Genomic DNA, 23,402 nt, shown 5'->3' with positions numbered 1-23,402 from the left:
TTTATTTATAAAACATTTTTATTAAGTATGAAATAAGATGAGTATCACATGCATAATTCCTTATGAAAAATAAATGATGGCTTCCGGTCGTTAGACCTCAATACTTTGATGATAAACAAAATGATAGATATTTTTAACCACACGCTCACGCATACACATATTATATACACACATTCAAAACAATGCTATTTACAGACAAACATTTGCTACGATGTGGCACATAGATAAATTAATACAAGTATATAGTGAGCTTAGGCTCTTTAATACAATAGTTAATCATATTTTTGGTAATAAATTATTTTTGTAAGAGAAACAATTCTTGTCAATAATTCCAGTGTAAAGACAAAAGTTATTGTGAATAATTCAAAACTATTGCTAAACTTTCTAAAGCGGCGAAGGAACAAAACTTTGCTGCGCAGTTTATATATAGCAGGAGTCACATATGAAATTTAATTTATAGAATATACAGTATATTACTTTGCTACTACGGAGAAATATAGAGAATATTCATTAAAGGCGAGGTAATTGATAAATAACAGTAAAGTAGTTTCTAGTGAAAGCGCGTTCTAAATGGGAAAAATATTTCTTCAGGTGAGTTTAATCTTAGCGTGTAGTTAAAAGTTTGCTTTCGTTAAACATGCTATTACCTGTTTTCAAGGACAATGCGTAAATGCAAAATCAACTGAACAAGAAAACTAACAAATGAATCATAAATATTTCATTTTCAATGAAACGAGTCAGCTCCTCAATTAATAGATATTTAATAAAACCATTACGATTTGCAGAGATTGTCTCTAAAGATACTGGGCCTAATGCAGAGTCGTTTTGACGTATGATTAGCGTCATACTAAAGGCTTGACTACTGCAGGAAACAGTCAAAATCTTTACTATGGCACTAATCACGCGTCAGAACGACTCTGCATAAGGCCCACTGTGTTTAACTCGGAACTAAATAGTATATAAATATTAGTTATTACTTTTATTATGTGCGGTCTGGTTTCCTAAGATCAGTTCAATATAAAGCACTCTCATCCCAGTATAATACAAATCGCCTTTAGCTAATGACAGTCTCGTAAATATGTTAGAAAAACAATTACCCAATTTTATCTTAGTCCTGATATAAGTACTATGTTTAGTATTTGTATAGTACCTGTAATATATGAATTGAAGTACTCATATACAAATGTACTAAAACCATAAAGTATCGTTATGAATTCCCTCCGTGCAAGTAAAACGAAAACTATTAAAAAGAAGAGAGATAGGTAAAGAAAATACAATCAGGTACTTAACACAAAACAGAAGTACTAACTAGTTCAGAAACTTTTTCTTAGGAGAATCAAGTTAGCTGACTTTCCACTTAATAAACTGTAAAATCTTGACGGTTAGTCATACCTACTTGATGAGATATGTGGTAAGAGTAAGTTACGTAGTAAGAGTACAGTTTAAACTTACTTAAATACCGATTTAAGAATTAGTTTTCAAAATAATTTAAATGCTGTTTCTAAATACAATATTGTGAGCAATTTACAATTCAAGAAACGTATAAATGATCCTACATGAAGTATTGATTACTTTTTACTGGGAACCGTAACTAGTTGCTTCTTCTGACAAATCTAGTGGAAGAGCTTCATGTATATATTGGAGCCCGCCATCCGTGAAATCCGTTGCTGCATGGCCACTGCCTCTCAACACCCATTTGGTCGTCATTAGTCCCTCAACACCGACTGGACCACGAGCGTGAATACGGGAGGTACTAATTCCAACCTCAGCTCCTACAAAGAAATACGAGTAAATTTACAATTAGTAATTCTAATTCTATTCACTATTATGGTATAAACTAACAACAGTAAGGCCAATAAAAAAAAGAGAGAGAGAACATACATGTGAACATAACTGAGAAATTCTCAATTGTTGAGTCTGTTCAATGAGCTTTGATTTTCATAATTTCTGTTTAAGATACGTATTAGGTAGGCCTATCCCTTGATTTTAGTGATTATAAGTGGTAGTATTACAAGTATTGTACTACTGCTGACAGAACTATTTTATTCATATACTCTTGTCCTAAATAACTTAATTTTTAATTTTAATTATAGTCCTGGGTAGATGTGCATCTGAATATTTGAATGGTTGAAACGCTCCTTCTGATGTTTATGGTATGATATCTGCTGAGAGCAGTTTCCATTAGTCTACAGAGCAATCCGTAGATGGAAAGGTGAAATAAATTTTATACAAATTCTGCAATTGATATTATGTATAGTACAAATAAAATTGTTGTGTGTATAAATTGCAAGAAATTAAATTTTTAGTACCTATTCATTAGTATTAATTGGATTGTTATTATATAGTTGTTTTATACTTGCTATTTACTGAATACATACCTAGTCCAAATCTGTATCCATCAGCAAATCTCGAACTGGCATTATGGAAAACACAAGCACTGTCTACTGCTTTGAGAAATTCTTCCGCTTTATCGGCTAAATAACGAAAATCATGAGAAATATTAGTTGAAAAATCAATACTTTAAAAATCAAGTTTTAAAAATATAATAATTGCAAGAATTTGTATGTATACACATTGTTGATTAGTTGAAACTTACACCAAACAAATTCATAAAGATTTTCAAAGACTAGAATAGACATTTAATAGTATGAGTTTAAAATCATAGAAATGCTTAATTCAATGCTATGCGCAATTCAATTGATGAATGCTACTGAAGTATTTAATAACGAAACGTTTCCTTAGTAACTCATTGTGAAAATTATTTACTAATAGTTGAAACGTAAATGTCATTGCATTGCTGCAGTTTGTAAGATTTTTTTTCTTTAATAAAATAAGTGTAGGCCTATACAATAATATTATGTTTGTATATTAAACTCAACAATACAGTATATAATTTATTACGTACTATTTTCTGTTACGATAACATCTGTGTGACTGCTTCCATATTTATGAATATGTGTGATGGCTTCATGAAGACTCTTCACAACTTCTATGGTACATTCTAAACTACTGTATTCGATTTTTAATGACTTGGCTGGTGGAGGCCCAAAGGTTAGTTGTTTAGACAAGTTAGGTCCGGCATAGATTGTAACCTATAAAAATAATAAAAAAATATATCGTTTATGAAAAATACGATACAGAAACGTCCTAAATTAGGTTACCAGACGTCTCTGTTTCCCGGAAACATTCCCCAGATTTACAATTCTTGAGATAAAGGCAGACTTCCTATCGCACGATCATCCAGACTGAAGTTGAAAAGCGTCCCCATATTAATTGACAAATATCTGATAACCCTACCCTAAAAGCTTTTATAGATATGTAAAGTAGTACTATATTTAAGAAACTATCAACAGTATGCAGTGTGTAATTTACAAGATGAATAAGAATCCGGTAGTTTTATTATTGTTGTTGTTCATTTATTTTTAATCGAAATCCTGTCTTTATGTTTGAGCATTTTTTGTAAGAAGTGCATTATGAACAGAACAGTGGTGCCTCTTGAGGGAAGTCATATGGGTAAAGATTAAAGTTTCATCGTTAAAAATTAAAGGATGAAAGTTTACCTAATGTCCTAATTGTAGTATACAAAAATTAGGAAATTGGGTAAATGTTCTTCTCGTAGCTTGTAGCAAGAAAACCCGATTTGACTTCCTTCAAGAGAAACCGTTGTAATAGAACAGAAATAAATAAGTACAATATGTACCTTGTAACATATCTCCTTTTAAATTTCATTCATATACCTCTTAGCGTATGAGTAACTACATAGACACCAAAAGTTACAATATAGAAATTTATAAATTCCAAAAATACACTCAAAATGTACATGTCATATCAGAACTTAATAATTTCATAATGTTGTGAAACTTACCCCTTCTTTCTTCAGCATATTACAAACATCCACAAAGAAAGATCCAGAATGAATATGATCTTCGTGAACTAACAACGTTTCCATAGCATTGCACGCTGCAGGGTAGTCACATTTGGAATCTCGAACTATGTGAAAGAAAATAAACAGGAATCAGTTCGTTCCAATGATATTGATTGGTAGCTTCTAATAGAAATTCTACACATTATAGTATGTTACAATACCTTGCCTTACTTCTGTGTTTTGTGCAACTTTCACAGTTAAGTAAGTTAAATAAGAAGGAAAGACAGTCTGACGAAGGCACTATTTTGATTTCGAAACGATACTATTAAACAGAATTTTATATTTTTATCGTATCTATAAGCTTTGACTCAGTGAAACTCACATATTTCGCATGTGATTTAGGTTTGACCTTATAAATTAGAAAAGAAATCTGCATAATATAAAGTCTTCGAAGATCATTATCATCAGCGTTGCATTATTTGTAGATTTAGAAGGAAATATTATTGCTTCTATAATTTACCAGATTGAAGAATCTCTGGGTGAAATGTTCTATAGAGCCACGAAAGTTCGTATTTCTTGTAATCAGATAGAATTGAAAAGTGATAGTCACAGGATAAAATATCTATCACCAATTTCTACTGAAATATGCTATCATAGTCAACAACAATTTTGAAATTCTTTGTTTCAAAAAAAAAAAAAAAAAATGACCGTAGATATCCGTCTCTTACCTCAGCTGAATGTAAGCTTACGTAAAAACAGAAAATGCAGAAGCAAGTTCAAAGTAGACTGCGGCCTTGCGTTTTAATAATGAGCTTTAAATAACGTAAAACTTAAAACTTTAAATAAAATGTCAACGTTATACTCACTATAGTTCATTTCAAAACATAACATCCTCAGTATCAGATATTCGTAAAACTTACTCAATGGTATTTTCTTAACACACCATTGAGTACTAGAATACGATGTTCGGCTCTTAATAATGGATTTGATAACATCCTAAAATTATTTTCCCATCATTAGAAAGTAAGTACATGAAAAAAAGTTATGTAACGAGGACTCTATGTTTTGAAATTAACTATAAGGTGTTTGAAATAAATATATTCACTCTTTAAAACAATATCACACTAATTAAAGCAGATGGGTGTATAATTTTTGAGGTGGTGTGTACCTACAGGACGTAAATGTTTCTTGACAATGAAGATGGGTACTATTTTCAACAGGATGGGGTGCCACCGGGCTTTCAACTTGATGTGAAGGATCTTTTCGATTGCACATTCCCTGAGAAATGAATAGAACGAAGAAGTGTTATGCAGTACGACCACGATCTCCGGATTTGATCCTCTTAGACTTATTTGTGAAACTGTAAAGAACATAGTATGCACCGAAAAGTCGCAAACAATGGACAATCTGAAAGAGCAAATTGAGCAGACTTGTGATGCTATACCATTGTAAACAATACAATTGGTATGTATCTCTGTTTTACGTCATTGTTTATGTTGTATTACGGCGGAAAGTGGCCATTCTCAACATTTACGTCATTAATATACACCATACCAAAAAATTAAAAGAAAAAACTTTATCTACTTTAATTAGTAGGTATTCTATTTTAAAGAGTGTATATATATGTGTAATTTCAGACACACTGTGTACATTCGTATTTATCTACAAATGGTAAAATGTTTCTCTATTAAAGCAAAACACTTACGCAGTACAGAGTTTGACTTCTGAAAGGCATGAAATAATGTAAACGGTCTTGCAGATCTTTAGAGTAGTAACCAGAATGCATTATACATTAATGATGTGAAGTTTACAAAAATCAATTGGCAGCAAAAGGAAGTATTTCGTAAACAATCCACGTAACGGAAACACAATATGACATTAAAACAAAGGACAGATATAACAAGGGGATAAAAAAAATGTAGAATATTATTATTATGATCTGAACATACCTATCTTCATGGCCTTCTGAGGATCTGCCTCACTGTCAACGTAGACATGACAAATTCCTTCTGCGTGGCCTAACACAGGAATGTGATGGCTTTGTTCTTGAATGGTTCGTACAAGCTCATTAGAACCTCGAGGGATGACTAGATCAATGTGGCTGTCCATTGCTAAGAGGTCACTGATGTCCTCGCGAGTCGACACCTACGAGAATAAAAATCAAAGTAATTAAATATTATTTGCTTCGTGTGAGATAATATTCATTACAGGGATTGAAATTTGCACCCGTTATAATAAATAATATTTTGAACTCGAAAAATACTGCATCATTTTCCTTTTCTTAATTTGTCTAATGCTTGTAATCAATCCATATTTGTTTCTCTTTTACATTATCTATAAGTATTATAAATACTTAAGAAATAGCTTTTTAGTGAAATTTCAAAACTAACTAACTAACACTTGAATTAAGCTATTGATTATGTTAAACCATTGAAAATACAAGAGTAGTGACTGACCTTGAAAGTAATGAAGAGTTTAATGAAATCGATACTTCCATTTTTCGATACACAATGTATATATACCGTATATAATATCTGATAAAATAGTTTCCGCTTTTGACTATCCGAAACTAATATTATCATGCTTAGTTTAAACTAAATTGTTATTGGTGTACCTAATAATTCTTTCTGAATTAGAATTTGTATTTTATACAGAATATTCGCAAGTATTATTCATAATGGAATGAATTCAGATTCTTAATAGATGCATAATTTTGCATATCACTAGATAATTTACTTAAGAATATATTTTAATATTAGACAAAAGAAGATAATATTTTTAATCTCCACAAAATACTACGTCTTTGTATTTTAAGATAGAACAAAATAGTTCATTAAATGGAAAGATTAACAAAGTAAATACTTACCAGAGAAATAGCATTGCTTGCGCCAACTGTTGTTAAGGATTCTTTCACTAGTTCCATCAAAGCTTTGTTGCTGTGAGATGCCTCTTTTCCACCTTTCAACAGTAGGCCATTAGCAGTGCTAACAGCTAGTGCAGCAACCTATAAGCAAGATTATGATCATAAGCAACAATAAATAATGGACGATTTTTGATGTTTGTATTTTAAATATTTAATGAAAACAAGACATTTTCTCAAAAATGGTTTTAACTAATTTACTATTACACAATAATGAGATTGTGTTGCTAGCAAGCCCGGTAATTTTTCATTCTATAAATTTGAACTAAGAATTACTCCAAAGATTACACAGATAGTTTCAAATCTTGAAATTTATGTATTGGTAAGATACGTTCAGTTATATTGGAAAAAATAATTTTACTTGATAAAATTGGATTTTGTCATTAACTGGTAATTTTAATTCGTCTTTAGATTTAACTCTTCTTCAGCAGATAGCAGATGAGCTTAACCTTGCCTCCTGGATCAGTTCAAATCTAAAATTAATATATATACTTGAAATAAAAACGAACCTGAGGAAGGCAGTCAGGACGAGACTCAAAGATCACGAGAAGAACTCCAATAGGAACTGTCACTTGCGTTAAATCCAATCCATTGGCTAACCTTGTTCGTCGTAGCACTCGGTTAACATTTTCATGACTTGATTCGGCTATTTGTCGAAGACCTTGAAAGACAATTATTATTATTATTATTATTATTATTATTATTATTATTATTATTATTATTATTATTATTATTATTATTATTATTAGACTTGACTTTATGTGCCTCATTATTTTTCTAACTAGCTCATATTAGCTTTGCTATCTTAAATAACTTCAATTGGAATTATAAATCACTGAACAAAGCAACGTTTATTTAAAAAGAATAAATGTGTTACAGTTTCGCCAACTGACTGGACATATTGGCTGTGTCTGACGAAGTCAATATGTTAAGCCAATATGTTCAGTTAGTTGAAGCCAATATGTTCAGTTAGTTGAAGCCAATATGTTCAGTTAGTTGAAGCCAATATGTTCAGTTAGTTGGCGAAACTGTAACACATTTATTATTTTTAAATAAACGTTGCTTTGTTCAGTGATTTGTAATTCTAGTTCAAATTATTTTTTTTCCCTTTGAAATGAACTGAAATTTTTATCATGTGAATTAACTGATTTCTTTTTTAAGTCTAGTTAATTGTATTCTTGAATTTTGAAAATGAATTTGTATTAATACATAAATTCAATATTATTTAATTTAAATTTTATTATTAAATATTAAAATTAATTATAACGAAATTTAATTTTAACGAAGTAAAATACATTTAAATATATTTGAAAAAGAAATCAGTATAAATCAAACTATTAAAATTCAAACCATTAATTTCGTTATAATTAATTTCATCCGTTAATTTCGTTATAATTAGTGAATGAAATCAGTAAAAATCAAACCATCAAATTTCCCATTAGTTACAAACAAAACAGAAAAACAATTTCACATATCAATGAAACAGAAAAACAAAGATAGGGCAGGCATTAAATCACAGTTAAATATTATTTCTGTTATTCTGGTCACCAAACAAGTTTATATTTCCAACAATTAAATTAATAGAACTTATGAACTAATACTGTGTACTTTGTTCGATTTACCTGTAGACAAATTCTTCAGTTTCGTAGGATTCAGAGAGAGTCTGGATAAGAGAGGACCTGAGAGTCCATTCTTTGTTGCTTCTTCAATATCTCTGGTGTTAGCGTCCAGTATATCTGCTTGCTTTGTCACCAACAAATCAGCCAGAGTATAGATAATATTTGCACGATCTGATGGTCGTAATGTTTGTAGAATTCTACCACCATGACGGGCTGAAAGGAAAGAAAAAACCTCATTGAATAAAAACAAACAAAAAATTCTTATAACAGTGGTTCCCAACCAATGTGTCGTTCAGTTCCATAATGTGTGTCCCGATATTTTAGAATTTAAAAATTATGAAGCATTTAATCAATTTTGAGACAGATTGTACCAGTCAACCTTCCAGCGGCAGCAAAACAATGCTCACATTTAGTGCTACATAGAGTCACTATTTTACAGAGATAGAGACTTACATAGTCTTACATCATTGTAATTTATATTATTATTAATAAAAGGTGAAACAAGTGTGTCATGATAACGTGGATGTTCAATAAAGTGTGTTGTCAATCAAAAAAGGTTAGAAACCAGTGGCTTAATGATCCAGGTTGATATGGCCTAATGACCTATGATATGGCCTGTACCCCAGGAAAACTGGTGCCAAATCCAAATTTACATTTATTTCCAATCTCACATAATATGATCTACTGTCGTTTATTCTGCTTTACATCTTTTATTTTCAGTTTATATTATAAGAAATGCTCAAAAAGTTATTTCTTTATGATTTAACTGATTTGAAATATTTTGATCTTATAAAGAATGTTTATTTGTACTAAGTGATCACTCTCATGATTAAAAGGTTTCATAATTTTGAGATTTAATTTTTTTTATACCGAAAATCGTTATATCTTGCTTTAAGACAGGCATGTGTAAGTTGGAATATTAGTGTCCCAATCACAGTAGATTTATTAGTGATGATGTATAACGTTTTTACAAGAACTGAAAAAACTTGTTATTCCCATCTTGAATGGAAAAACTCATTCATCGTACACTAACGTCAAAGGAACAAAAAACTTGTTATAACAGTAACCGAAATATTTATTTACTAAGGAAAAGCACAAACATCTATTTACGTATCATTTTAGTAGGAAACTTGACTCTTCGTGTTCTGAACTAGTCTTTCACACCGCGCGAGATCGAGGGTTGGAAAAAATTTTAAGTTCAGTTTAAAAGATTACTACTTAGGAATACATTTTCAGTAACGGGTCAGGCGGACCGTATGAAAGAGTTAAATGGAAGGGGGTTGGCCCGGGAGCCGGCTGCTTTAGGAAATTCCTAATTGTTTCAAAATCTAACAAATTTAATTGTTTATTCATTCTCATCATCAAATTCGTGCACATGGTATATGCTCCTATATACAAAGACTATTTACCATTCTCTGCTAAAACTTCAACGGGTGTTCCCACACTCTTTGAGTCTGTGAAGAAAGTTCCAATCTTTCTACCATTTATGATGGTTTTAATCGCTTTTTCTTGCATTCCATTGCAGATGATAACAGAAACTCCATGATCCAGAGCCCACGTTGCAGCTTTCACCTATAAATCAGAGATTACTCATAATAATGAATACATAATTCTCGGTTGATTGATTATTACAACATAATTTTCCTTCAAAATTATGTATAATTTAAAAAGACTATAAAAGGATACTGAAGTCTTTCAAATCACGTTTTCCGAATTAAATTTTTAATTTTGTTATAAGATATGCATAAAGCAAAGCAGATTGTTTAAAGGTTAAAAAGGAAAACATTCGAAAAAGTTATGAGCATATAATAATAATAATTTGTTATAATCTATATTTATTAAGTCTATAATAATTTCGTTACTAAGAAAATTGGCTAGACTGTTTGGCTAACACGTTTTTGCAGTGAATTAAGGTTTTTACAAGAGAGTTTTTTTTAAATGTTATTTATTAATATTAAGTGTTTTGAACGAAATATATAAGAAGAGAAATTAAAGTCAAGAATTTAGCATTTTTTTTTTAAGTCAAGTGAAATTCTTGTATAATGGTAACATTTTGCCATATTCCTGATTTGATAAATGAAATTAGGATATACTTTGTGTAACACAGGAAACAAGTTATATATTTGAAAGGAAGTTATGACGTACCTTGGAGTCCATACCGCCTGTTCCAACCCTGGACGTGGAACCAAACTGAACATTTTCTCCCATGTCAGGTGTGTAAGTATTAATAAGACGAGCTCCTTCTTGATTGGGTGGACAGGTATATATGCCATCTACGTCGGACATCAGGACCAAAAGATCGGCCTGCACTTCAGCTGCCAACATAGCGGCTAAGCTGTCGTTGTCTTTAATGCTGATAAACTGAAATTTAAAAAAGATTAACGCGTCAATATATATCTATACAGATGAATAAAATGAACAATGAATATGTTTTATTTTACATTGTTGCCTCTAATGACGATCCCTAACATGTCTTACAAGAAATATTTAATTGCTTTCTAATTTGTTTTAGTGTTATAAATTGATTCAAATGTAAATTTTATAAGTAATATTAAATATAATTTTTTGCTTTCTTATTAAAGACAATTTTAGTTTACTTTTAAATGAAAAGGATCTCTTTCTTATACTAGTCGTCAATTAATTTTTGTACCCTTAGTGCAAATGTGCAGTTATTTTTCTTTGAATCAACAAATATATCTTCTAATTTGGAAATACATACATCCATAGATATCTGAAAATATCCATAATTATTTAAAGATTACATTTTTTGGACAATTTATTTTCTAGCAGAACAACAAGCAATGGAAATTTTACCTTTCTGGATCCAAATTTACTGAGATCTTCATCCACTTGTGGCGGAGGGGAAACGGCGTCATTTGTATTTATAATAGGAACAATGTTGAGACTAATCAACTCAGAGATTGTACTGAACAAATTCTTTCTGGTCTCTTCGTTATAGAAATCCGGTTTAGTAACTAAAACCTGAAAATCAAAGAGAAAAGTAATAAGATATATTTGCAAATTATTTCATAACTAACTTACTTACTTTACTTGCTTCTTATGTCTATATATATATATATCCAATCTAGAATCGATTTTAGTTTTAATGGTGTTAATTATTTTGACAACAGAAGTTCCCGCGTTGATGAAAATATATTTCGAAAAGTAGTTTAAATAATTTTGTAGTTCTAATAGCAAATTTTATTTAACAGAACAAGAAAATAAATATTTTTAGATGAAATCAAGAACTAACTGAAATTATAGTTCTTATTGATAAATCAAATAATTAGTGAAAGTTACATGCAAGTACAAATGTAATCTGTTAACTGAAAATCAGTGACAAATGAACTACTCCATGCCTGTTAATAATGTGAATAACGAGGTGTCTATTAATATGAAATTTCTTCATTGTGTTTTATAGTTAGGGTTACCTATGATGCTGTTTTATTTATTAATAATGTTATACAATGGAGAAAAGCAAACTATAAGATTTTTTTGTGTACTTTCATTAACTGACATGTATAGCAATCTCATTTATGTGTTGACATTACATTCGTCTAACACTATTATGCAAGCTGTATTTTTATATTCCAATCTTTAAGTAATTAATTGATATTCATGCCACATAAGAAGGCAAGTATTTTTTTTTCGGTAAATGGAAAGAACAAATATGTTTTAAAAAATTACTCCTCGAAAGTATGATTTTCACAATTTAGGGGTATAGAAGCAAAACCTGCTAAATCCATTTATCAATCTTGTCAGAAGACGAAACAAAAGCGACTCCCTTATGTTTCAGATTTGTTGAACAATTGTTTCTCTTTAATGGTTGATTTCATTCATCTGCATTAAGTTTAATAATTCTGAAACATAAGGAAGTCACTTTTGTTTCGTCTCCTGACAAAATTGAAAAATGGATTTTGCAGATTTTGCTTCTAAACCCCTGAATTTTTCTATGGTAAATACTTTGTTGCTTGTCCTACTATTGTAACGAAAGTGAATGTGTGTATGAACGAAGAAGGGAAAACAATGACACTTAAATTACGAAATAATCTAGAAAAAAAAAAAACAATGTTCAATATTTTTTTTTTTGTTCTGTAAAAACCATGAATTTTCGAATAATGTTACAAAAACAGTTACTAAGGCTATATTTTACGCTGAATTAACAGTAGAAGAGTGATCAAATAAGAGTGAAGAGGTATTAAGAATGAGATAAATCAACTTGAAGCGTTGGTTTAAATGTTAGACAAGCGAGTTTGGATTTCGAACACTATACTAACATAAACATGAAGAAAGGAATGACAGAAAAAGAGAATTTAGACAACATGCATTCCAACAACGTTCACAATAAGCATTAACACAAATTACACATAGGAGGAAAATCACATAATTCGTTTTGTAAAAATAAATTTAAAATTTTTTTAAATGTTTTGCTTAGTACAAAACTTGCTGCTGTGCTATATAAGAACTGATTTAGAACAATAGAAGTTTGTAATCAAACGTGTACGAAGAAGAAGAAAGTATTTCTATAAATTTTCAAGTGTAACTACTCAAACACACCTGGGCTATATGTATTCCATAATTCCTGAACATTGCCTCATACAAGGATTGCAGTCCGCTTTGACCAACAGCAGCAGGAGGTCGCTTAGTAGTGATAATATTACCCTGAAATGTAAAGGCCCAAGGAAACGTTACATGTAAGATCATTACATGAACGTTTTGTAGCACCCTTGTTAAATGCGCAAAGTTTTGTGATTTCCCCCAGTGTGTGTGGTTAAAATAAGTTCTTTTCTCCGCAGTGGAAAGTAAAACTAAGGCCAATATCTGTCAAATTTTCACATTTCCGAAATGTGAGGCTACTTTTTTTATAGAGTATGTTTAACTTTTTCAATTACAGTTATGCATTAACGTATAAATCTTGAATAAATTACGTTCTACTTTCCAGTACAGAAGAAAGACATCTATTACAGCAGCAACTATTCTTTATCTTCTTTGTAGTACCTGAGCAAGTTTAACTCCGTATTGAGCAAACATGGCATCATACAATGACATAAGTCCTGATTGCCCCACAGCTGCAGCTGCACGGGGTTCCAATAAAGTACCAGCATCCTGAAATGTAAAACTAACTATTGAAGAAACTAGTTTTTAAAAATACTGGAACTGCTCTGACTAAATTAAACGAAAGAATGAGAGTTAATTAATTGTCTTTCATTATTATGCAAGTCTGACATGTTAAACTTTAAACATATTTAAATTTATTCGAAACGTTCATTGTTTTAAGTAATAGGCATGGTTCTAGAAAACTGGTCCGCATACCAACTGAGTCCTCGCTAACGCATTCGCTTGGCATTACTATGTGTATTGAGTATTGAGCTTTAATAAAGAAAGGAACCAATCTGGCTACTAACCCACCTTCACCTATATATGTGGACCAGCATTCTAGAATCTTCCCAAGAAATCTTATTTCTACTGTGATGATCTCGTTTTTAACATAACAAAATTGTTATAAAATAAAACAACTATTTAATATAAAATGTTAATAGAATACGTGATTAAGATCAATTTTTAGCGATGATATAATAATGAAATAACGAGCGTCTACCCATCCATCTTTAACTTTAAATAGTCGAAAGCACTTAGACAAATTTAAATTTCAGAATCTGGTAGCCCAATCCCCAGAGGGATGCAGCGAGGAAACACTTAATGCCCTCACCTTTCCAGAACTACCATAATTTCCAAAATGTTGCATTTTATAGCTTAAGAAATCCATAAATGAAGGAAAATAAAATAATTCTAAGTTCAAAATCTAGTAGTCCATTAACTAAAAGGATATATATAATCTCAATGAAGAACTTCGAGTAGTGGTGTTCCAAGGACCACAAAAAAATCTCTAAATGTTATTTTTCATAAGAACTTTGATAACTTTTAAACAATTGTCATGATTTCAGCAAAAATCAACACTTAGATTGAGTAAATTTTATTTCAAACATTGACAATTTATTGTGTAAAAATTGATCTTTTTTCTTAGAAGTTAGAATTCTGACCCTTTTTTACTTACAAGCATTAAACACACGTCTTGTAATAAATATGGAATTATAGCAATATTGATATGATTTTAATCAACTTTTAATTAATATATCAACATTAAAAGATAAAAGATAAAAAATAAAAGATTCTGTTAAGAGCTTATGATCATTATGAATTAGTTTAAGTTGATCATATGTGTAAATAAATTATTTAAAGTTTAAATAATAAAGATCAGGTGAAGAAAGAAAAATAATATATAATGATATGTTGTAACAAAAATATATATATCTAATCTTTTGGTTGTAAAGATAAATGAAGGAAATAAATAACCTACATCTACTATGTAGCAGTATACCTATACTACATACTAAGAATAAAAAGAATGGATTCATGTATAGGGTTTAGTAATAATATACTAAGATTAAATAACTTTTTCTAAATACATGAATGATTTCTAAACGAATCCGTTTAGAAATCCTCATAAATTATTACTTAGACAACATACGCACCTGTCTTGTATGGTCTTTTGGTGAAAGCGTTTCACGCATACTGAGTGACATAAGTAGTTCTTGTGTAAGCTTTTGCTTCCCAAACGCCACTGCACCACTAGTCACCATAATACACTCCCGTCCTTCATTTTGTAACTCTGCTACCTGTTAATTAATAATATAATTTAAGAGACAAAATATAAGGACAGTACAACGATTGAAATAGTGCTAGTTTATTCGACAATCTAACATATCAGTCATGAAACATCTGACAAATAGTATGGCATTGACAAGTAATAATAAATTTGTGAAATAACATAGCAATACGAAACTACTGGCGTCTCCTACAAAAATATTGAATTACATCACAATATTACAATGAAATCCAGAATCTTTCAGTTTTACGTTCCGCAATTGTGCCGTGTAGGCTAAAGGAGAAGGTAATGATGAGACTGAAGAATGTGGGAGGAAACGGGCAACTCCGAAGAAACTCAGGCACATGGTGTTTGTCCACTATAAAGCTCAATTGAAGCAAGCTGAGATCGAACCAGGGACCCGGGCTGAGGTGAACGCTCTGCCGCTGAGCCACTGCAGCCATTATATTACGAGTATAATAAAGATACATGTATAATTACAAAGAGTAGGTGTGAATGTGTGAATTGGTAAACAAAACAATATGATTGTGAATTACGGTAACTAAGGAAAGTATTACAATTTTTAGGTTTCCATTCTTAACTAAATTATAACACTTATGTTAGCCTTGACTTCCGTATTTGATTGTAATATATTATTACTGTATGCTATTTATTTTATATTTTGCTGCAATATGAAAAAAAATCATAAAAATTATACATTTTAAATCTAGACTCTGTTGTAGTGGACATTTTTCAACATTATTCTATTTTCTAGTTTATAATTATTATCAGTATTAAAATATTTTACCTGCTCCACAATCGAAGCCAAACGTCCCAATGCGAGACCACATTCATCTTCTCTTGTGATGACAGCGCTCCCTAGTTTAACCACCAGACGTCGAGCATACTTCAGTTGACTACGATCTGTGAATCCACCTCGCCTTGGTTCAGTTGTTTGCAATGTTCTTGTGCCTCCATGGGAGCTCTACATGGTAAACAAAATCTGTTTTATTTTAAGGCTCTATCAAAAGTCTGACTTTTAGATACTAGAATATCTAAATCACCAGTAGGGCCTAACTTTGTATTTGAAGAATATTAATTTTCTATGCAAGTAAAGATGAATTCGTACTTACTCATGTGATATTACCTGTTACTAAAGCTATAGCTCTAGCACTCTTTATTTATAGTTCCTTAGTCTATTGTATGTTGAATTATTATTATTATTATTATTATTATTATTATTATTATTATTATTATTATTATTATTATTATTAGAAACGATTCGAAGATATTTATTTTGTTTGAAACGTCGAACTTGACGATGTGTTGTGCTCATATACAAATCCTTAGTATCTGAATCTCCTTGCAATACCCGATGTTCACATTTACTTTGGTCCTAATACTATATTTGACATACCAATATTAATACTATTATGTTCGTAAGTGACCTCGTAAATTCCAGGTTTGGTATCCAAATCTACTACATTGAAAAAGAAGTCCAGTAGCAATGAATAATTTGGCAAGTGATAACTTCAGAAACATGCAAGAAAGCAATTTTCTATATTTATATTTACCTCTTGTTAACAAAAAAAAAAAAATAAATAAATAAAAAAATAAATAAATAATAAATAAATAAAAATTAGCGTATCCTTCATAATTGCTCTTATAAAAGTAGTCTATCGAAATTATAAGCAATTAATTTAAGAATATAATATTTGAACATTGGTGAAGAATTATAGTCTATACTGTACATTCAACAATTTTAAGAACAACATGAACATTTGTGATCTTCACTAAGAAAATTCTTACAACCATTTCCACACTTAGATTTGAAGATTGTAAAGCGCCCTTTCATGAATTTGTATTGAAAGTATCCAATTAATCTCTTGATTTAATATTAGAAAAATTAAAAATATTTCGAATAAATAGGTTCCTTACCTGAAATGGAAGAAAAGTAGACCTATGTGAGAAATTTCGGCTGCTTACAAACACACCAGTTTTATTTTTGTATCCAAAATTTTGCCTAGATGCTGGAAAAGTTACTGGGAACTTGGGTGCTTCAGCCCTTCCAAAGGACACGACACGTCCATACTTGACAATCTTCGCACCTTTGGCATTGTTTGTTCTTGCCCAATAGACTGTTTGCACTGCGCTTCTACCGGGCAAAACTCGAGATGTTGATCCTATTAGCATGGTTGTCTCGTAACAAAGTACTTTACTTCTAAAATATGCAGTTACTGCTTGTCTTTCGATCGTGCTTGTAGAATATCTTGCAAGCTGTGTATTCTATAGCTTTTGTAGGCTGAAACTACTAAAGGACTATAAAACAGTCTGACTAGAAGGGTATCGAGTAAGAATGCAAAATATACTCCTTTTGTCACTCTTCTGGTATTTTCCTTTGATAAAAGTAATATTTTGCTCCTCTTTTGAAACCAAAACAAGGAAGTTCTAATCTGGTCCACGTAGGTGCAGTAGATTGTTCAACAGAAGATAATAATAACAATTTGTAAATGGTAGTGTCGGAATGGTCGAAACTTTCAACCGATTCAAAGCTTAAATAACAATGACCGCCAATTCCCATGGGCTCGAAGCAATCTCAGTCTGATGACTAAAATCTCTGGCAAGTGGATAACTATGTTTCGTTGGAATTCTCTTTAATGTCTCCAGTGTTAAACTGAGACTTTTCGTTCGACTGTTAAGTCTAGTTATTTGTATCGCTGATTACGTAGCACATTGGCAACTCAGAACTCGAAGGTTGTAATTCTCTGAAAGAAAGAAAAAAAAGTATAATAAAAACTAACCAAAAATTATAATAGTCTTTAATTCTGTATTTTGCTCTAAAGCTTAATATTGTTTTACTCCTTATAATCTACAGGAAAAACGAAAGGTAACTTTATCAACATTCGAATTTTTTTATCAGCAAATATTGACAATCGAACTCTGCTACGGATCATCTAGTTCATTAGATCAGAATCTGCATTCTTAAGAAATGGTGTCTGTCACAGAGAACAACACTTTTCTTCCATATCGGGTTCATAATTTCAAACTAAAACAATTGATATTGTGTTGTTGTTTCTAAATAGCTACAAATAATGTACGAATCTTTGATTAGTTTAAATTTTTACATCGAGATTATGTACGATGAAAAAATCGTGCATAATGATACAATCAACTTTACAAAGTCGTTTAATTTCGAAATAAATTGAATTATTGCCAGTACTTGCAAGTAATATAGATCATAAACGATTCAAAATAACACAACCTACTATTTTAAGTATAATTATACAGTATATACATATGTCGGTCTCATTAAATACAATTGAAGTAAAATTCGAGAAAAGAAATTTTCTGAAATTTGACTAAAGAGGAACTCACGGTATTTTTTTAAGATCTTAATCATCTACCAGGAAGATATAGTGCCAATTTTATTTGCAGAACATGGAGTAACAAAACAACTATTGCTCAATTGAATCTAAGTAATAAATATATAATTTATTAGAATCATAGTTCAGTTAACACATTTTATTTTATTTTATTTTTTGAGATTTGTAATATGAAATTGGGAATAAGGAAAAAATAGCTTCTAGAGAAGTCTCAGCATTGAAATAAAAAATCACTTACGTAATGTTAATGCCTCCGAATCAATGCAGATAAACTTGTTATCAGAGCTAAAAGTTGTTGTTATACTGACAGTTTCCACCCGAAAGTCTTATCAAAGAAAACAGTTCAGAATTTACCATCTAAATGTCAATGTTTTGACCATTGGCGAATAGAGCGTTTGTCTCTTGTGCAAACACATCACAAAATGTTATCAGACAAAGATTGATTATACAAATGCCATTCGAATACTGATTACACAACATACAGTACAAAGGTTGTGGCGGATTTACGGAACACTTAGGCAAAGAAAGATAAACAGAAAAAAAAAAACCTAGACAGCAGCTTGATATTGACAGAAATTTTTACCGATAATGTGCATATAGTTGTAATTTTAAGCTTCCGTCTTAACATGGAATATCCTAGAAAAATCTGCTGCAAGTAAATGTTCGTAAATTCAACATCAAATTTTCAAGATTTTCAAGCACTTATTTAATAGATTTCTGATTCTCATATTCATATAACTTTTCTTTGTCGTTTTTGAGGTTTGAAATTAAATATTTAAATTAACATGTCACAATTATGTTCTCCCGACTAAAGGAAAGGGGTTACATTGGAGTAATTGGTGGGAGTAAACAGAAAAGTCTTGATAGAATTGATAGTCACGATGCTGTCCACCACAAACTCAGCTGGGCTGGATGAACCCCAAATCTTACCCACCAGAGCGCTATGTATTGTGAGGTTTATTTAATATTAAAAAGACTACCATAATTTATTCATTTTGTTTTAAATATATTCTTGTCATAAATTTACTGAAATGTTAATTTTGTATTTGGTTATTCCTAACTTATACACTTTATGAAGCACCTGCAGCTTCTATTATTTAACATTCTTTTTTGTTATGACTCATTTTTTTTTAACAAAATTGAATAAGAATTGATCAAAAGCTTGTACTAAATGATTAGAAAGGCAAATTCAACTTCTATCCAAAGCATGAGAGGCTCATATTATTTAATCCATACATAAGTAATTAAGTTTATCTCATAGAATTCTACTGTAATTAATTCTCACTTCTAGAATTACATTCTATTTAATTTATTATTTACGCATTTATTAAGTAACAATTGGACCAGTATCTTTGATCAATACTTGCAATAGAAGCTGGATACTGATGCAATTTCGAAATTTGAGCCCTATTACATATTCAATAAATCAATACAGTATGGTAGATTGAGGAACCCGCTCTTATCAACTCATTAAACTTACTATTAAATATATCGTTTAACATCAGTTGGACTTAATGCACCAAATTTTATGTGAAATCCAACTCACTTCCCTCCTGACGATGATTTTAGAAGTGGAATTAAGAAAGTAGCTGATAAGTACTCATGTTAGATTCGTACAAGTTAGTTACAAAAAATTACTAAAACACAAGTCCGAAAAAGTTATGGTGTAATTTATCAAGGTGTAACTTTTATGGTGTAACTTTTCATATTTTGCACGTGTTTATTATGTTGTATTTTCAATTGGGAAGTGAAATTCATAAGTTATTACCTTCCCTAATTTTGCGTGCGTAAATAATTATATATTTCCACAATATTGCAAAATCCTTCAGCACCAGTATGGCTCAAGTGAACAAAACTTTTTGCAGTAAAATTATCATTCCATTATTATTATTATTATTATTATTATTATTATTATTATTATTATTATTATTATTATTATTATTATTATTATTATTATTATTATTATTATTATTATTTAACTATATTTCCGGTTGATCAGCTTCATTTTACATTCAAGAACTAAATTTAAGAATCGTTATTAATGGTAAAACTTGTAGCGAAGACAGATTTACAAAATACGGAGAATATGATTTACAAAAACAAGATAAGTACAGATCAGAGAAACCAGACAAACATATGAAAACTGATTTTGAAAATTTAAAACGAAATAGGTCATAGTGCCACAAACTAATTAATCATTCCCAGAGGCGGCTTTAGGAATTTAATTTTGGGTAGGCCCGCTGCCTCGCTGATGGATACATATACACATTTGATTGATTAATAACAATAGGAAATTACTTTCACAGTAGTGGTTGATGCTATTTTTTAAATAATTATCTACCATTAATATAAATAGTGGAAAATGTATTTACTCTTTATTGTATCTTTTAACGCTTATGTATTTTCCAAAATCTTTGGGTAGGCCCGTGCCTGCCCTGCCTACCCGCTAAAACCGCCACTGATCATTCCATTCTTTCTAAGTTTCGAATATCATATGGGAAAAACGATCTGATGTAAATTCTACTGATTTCTAGTTTGACAATTATTTCCCGTAACGAAAGAGGTTCATGTAGTAATATTTGTTTGTGTACATACCAACGGAAACAACATTCTTCACAAATTCTGTTAAATTTCAACACAATAATACATTCGTTTTTCGTATAAATACCACTTAAACTGTCACAGCGTAACAATACTTGCACTTACGAATAGGCAAATTGGATAACACGTCTCCTGAAAATCACCTACCTGTTATCCTTTCGTAAGTCATTCACTGTTCTAAATTATCCCGAGAGAGAGAGAGAGACAACTGTTCACAAGTAGCTCACACCAAGCACTAAGGATAGATGACAATGTATAGTGACGCTTCTTCACTTATAAGTTAGCGCAGATAAGTGAGGGGGCTGAGGGGAAGTAATCGGCGGAGGGAATAGAGACGATCTATATATGGGAGTGGGGTGCTTGAGATTGGTCATTGGAACTATGAGGTCAACAATTGCTACTGCTTATCACGTGTCCGTGCCGTGTCGCAATGACATAGCAACGAACAGTATGGTCACATTCCTATCTAACAAATCTTTTTTTCTTTAACAGATAAAGAAATGATTGTTATTTTTAGATATAATTACATCGTGTAGTGTTAATACGATGTCTTTGTGAAATAAATCATTGTCAATAATAATATTTTCTTGAGACATAGAGGGAAGTTTGTATAACATACTTCCGCTCAATTTCTATTGAATTTCTAAAATAGAAATTGATTTTCATTAATTTTTGAGAACGATATATATTTCAAAAATCAAGATTTAAAAAAATGAGATGAAACTTTGTTAAGAGCCATGAACGTTCCATTTTCAAAGGAACGAGACATGAAAATGTTCTAAAAAGAGTATTTCTAGATAAATGGTTATTATTTTTTTTTTAATGTTAATAAACTTAATTTTCAACTTAACATCATAGGGAAAGTTTATTGTATATTATTTTGTACAGAGAAAATGGCAAGATATTTGTATTAGCAAGTCATTAATTTTCCGTCAAGAATTCCATTAGTAATTATTTCGAGGACTCATTTTTTTACAGTTTGTATTTCTAGCCTCATTTATCCTTGTATTAAGAAACTCACGTGATGCCAACTTTTCCTACTAAAACTTTCCTTATTTTGTTTGTTTTAATTTAATACATTAATAAGTTATCTATTCTGTAAATTTAACTTATTTTATTATTTTAAAAAAAATAAATGATATAAGGAATAGAGAGAAATATTCTCTAGAATTCTCTCAAGAAATCCAGATTGTGGTAGTTCAAATAAACGTCATGCGTAAATAATGTGACGTAAACATGATTTTTTTCCCCGTTGTTATGATTTTAAGTTAGTTTAATTAATGCAACGATGTTAATAAACTCGCTGAAGAGATGCAATTAGCATACAGATAAAAAGTAATATTCAATATATGAAATGTATTATAGTATTATTCTTAGTACTAATTACCCAAAAATACAATAATGTTCGCATCAACTCTTGTTCCGAGATTGAACTAGAGAATTGGTGCAAATGTATACAGAAAAGACTCAAATTATCGTACTGTCTTCAAGTTTTATTAATTTTCAGTAATTGTCTGCAGGAAATCTATATAGCGTAGAATAGGTGGTAGAATACTATAAACAGCAATTTGAATCAAAGTAGTACTACTAGGTAATATCGCCTTAGTGCTTATCTATCTATATAAAATTGAAAGTGACTATGTTTGTGCCTTCATATCTCTTGAACCACCCAACCAATCTCGATCAAATTTTCAACATAGATGAGGTTCAGGCCTGGAATGATTTTTATCAATTCACTTTGATGGTACAAAGTAGGGGAGGGGGACATACATAAATATAAATTTAATAACTCTTGAACCACACGACCGATCTCGATCAAATTTGCCACATAGATGAGATTCGGGCTTGGAATAGTTTTTATAATTTCACTTTGACAGTGCAACTTAGAAGAGGGGAGGGGGAGATATTAAAAAATAATCGAAAATGACCGATATTAGTGTCGAATCCATATTTTTTGGGGTCGCTGAGATGAACAGTAACACTTCGGATGCCGTTTAAATCCAAATTCAGCCCTCTATATCCAAAATGAAACATATTTCCCCGCGCGAAGAACGGGTATTCTGCTAATTATGATATAAAAATGAAAGGGATCTTGTTTGTGCTTGTATCACAGGGAAACGGCTAAACCGTGTGAAATGAATGTTTGGATATATTTATCATACTTTGAACTGATTTTTTTAAAATCATGTTATTTTTATTAAAATGAGCACCCTAAGGGGGAGCAGGGGTCACAATTTATGCGAAAAATTGAGTATCTCACGATCCTATCAAGTTTGGAAGATGAAACTTTGAGTATAAATTCCTCATTAAAAATAAATGGATACGTGTCCCAGCGTTTTTGAGGATTTTCGTTTTAAGGGGGAAAGAG

General features: G+C 30.7%; 1 protein-coding gene across 2 annotated transcripts; it reads right to left on the bottom strand.

The window, feature by feature from the left end:
• P5CS (Delta[1]-pyrroline-5-carboxylate synthase) lies at positions 1-21,342 on the bottom strand. Of its 2 annotated transcripts, none has more exons than XM_081767048.1 (16): positions 21,182-21,342; positions 16,989-17,815; positions 15,859-16,035; positions 14,938-15,081; positions 13,403-13,510; positions 11,219-11,386; positions 10,550-10,765; positions 9,814-9,976; positions 8,408-8,617; positions 7,295-7,446; positions 6,732-6,869; positions 5,815-6,010; positions 3,866-3,990; positions 2,906-3,092; positions 2,379-2,474; positions 1-1,772 (listed from the first exon to the last, which is right to left on the bottom strand). In XM_081767048.1, exons 2-16 carry the CDS (start codon positions 17,241-17,243, stop codon positions 1,576-1,578), a joined length of 2,532 nt encoding a protein of 843 aa, XP_081623174.1. In that variant the 5' UTR covers positions 17,244-17,815; positions 21,182-21,342; the 3' UTR covers positions 1-1,575. The 2 variants fall into 2 exon arrangements, with proteins under 2 accessions (XP_081623174.1, XP_081623177.1); XM_081767051.1 differs by lacking the exon at positions 13,403-13,510 and adding an exon at positions 12,962-13,066.
• Between the last annotated feature and the right edge of the window lie 2,060 nt (positions 21,343-23,402).

Source organism: Thermobia domestica, chromosome 1 (assembly GCF_964235325.1).
Source record: "Thermobia domestica chromosome 1, izTheDome1.hap1.1, whole genome shotgun sequence".
Taxonomy (NCBI): Eukaryota; Metazoa; Arthropoda; class Insecta; order Zygentoma; family Lepismatidae; genus Thermobia; species Thermobia domestica.
The sequence above is the reverse complement of the archived record's forward strand: the minus strand, read 5'-3'. Positions and strand labels throughout refer to the sequence as shown.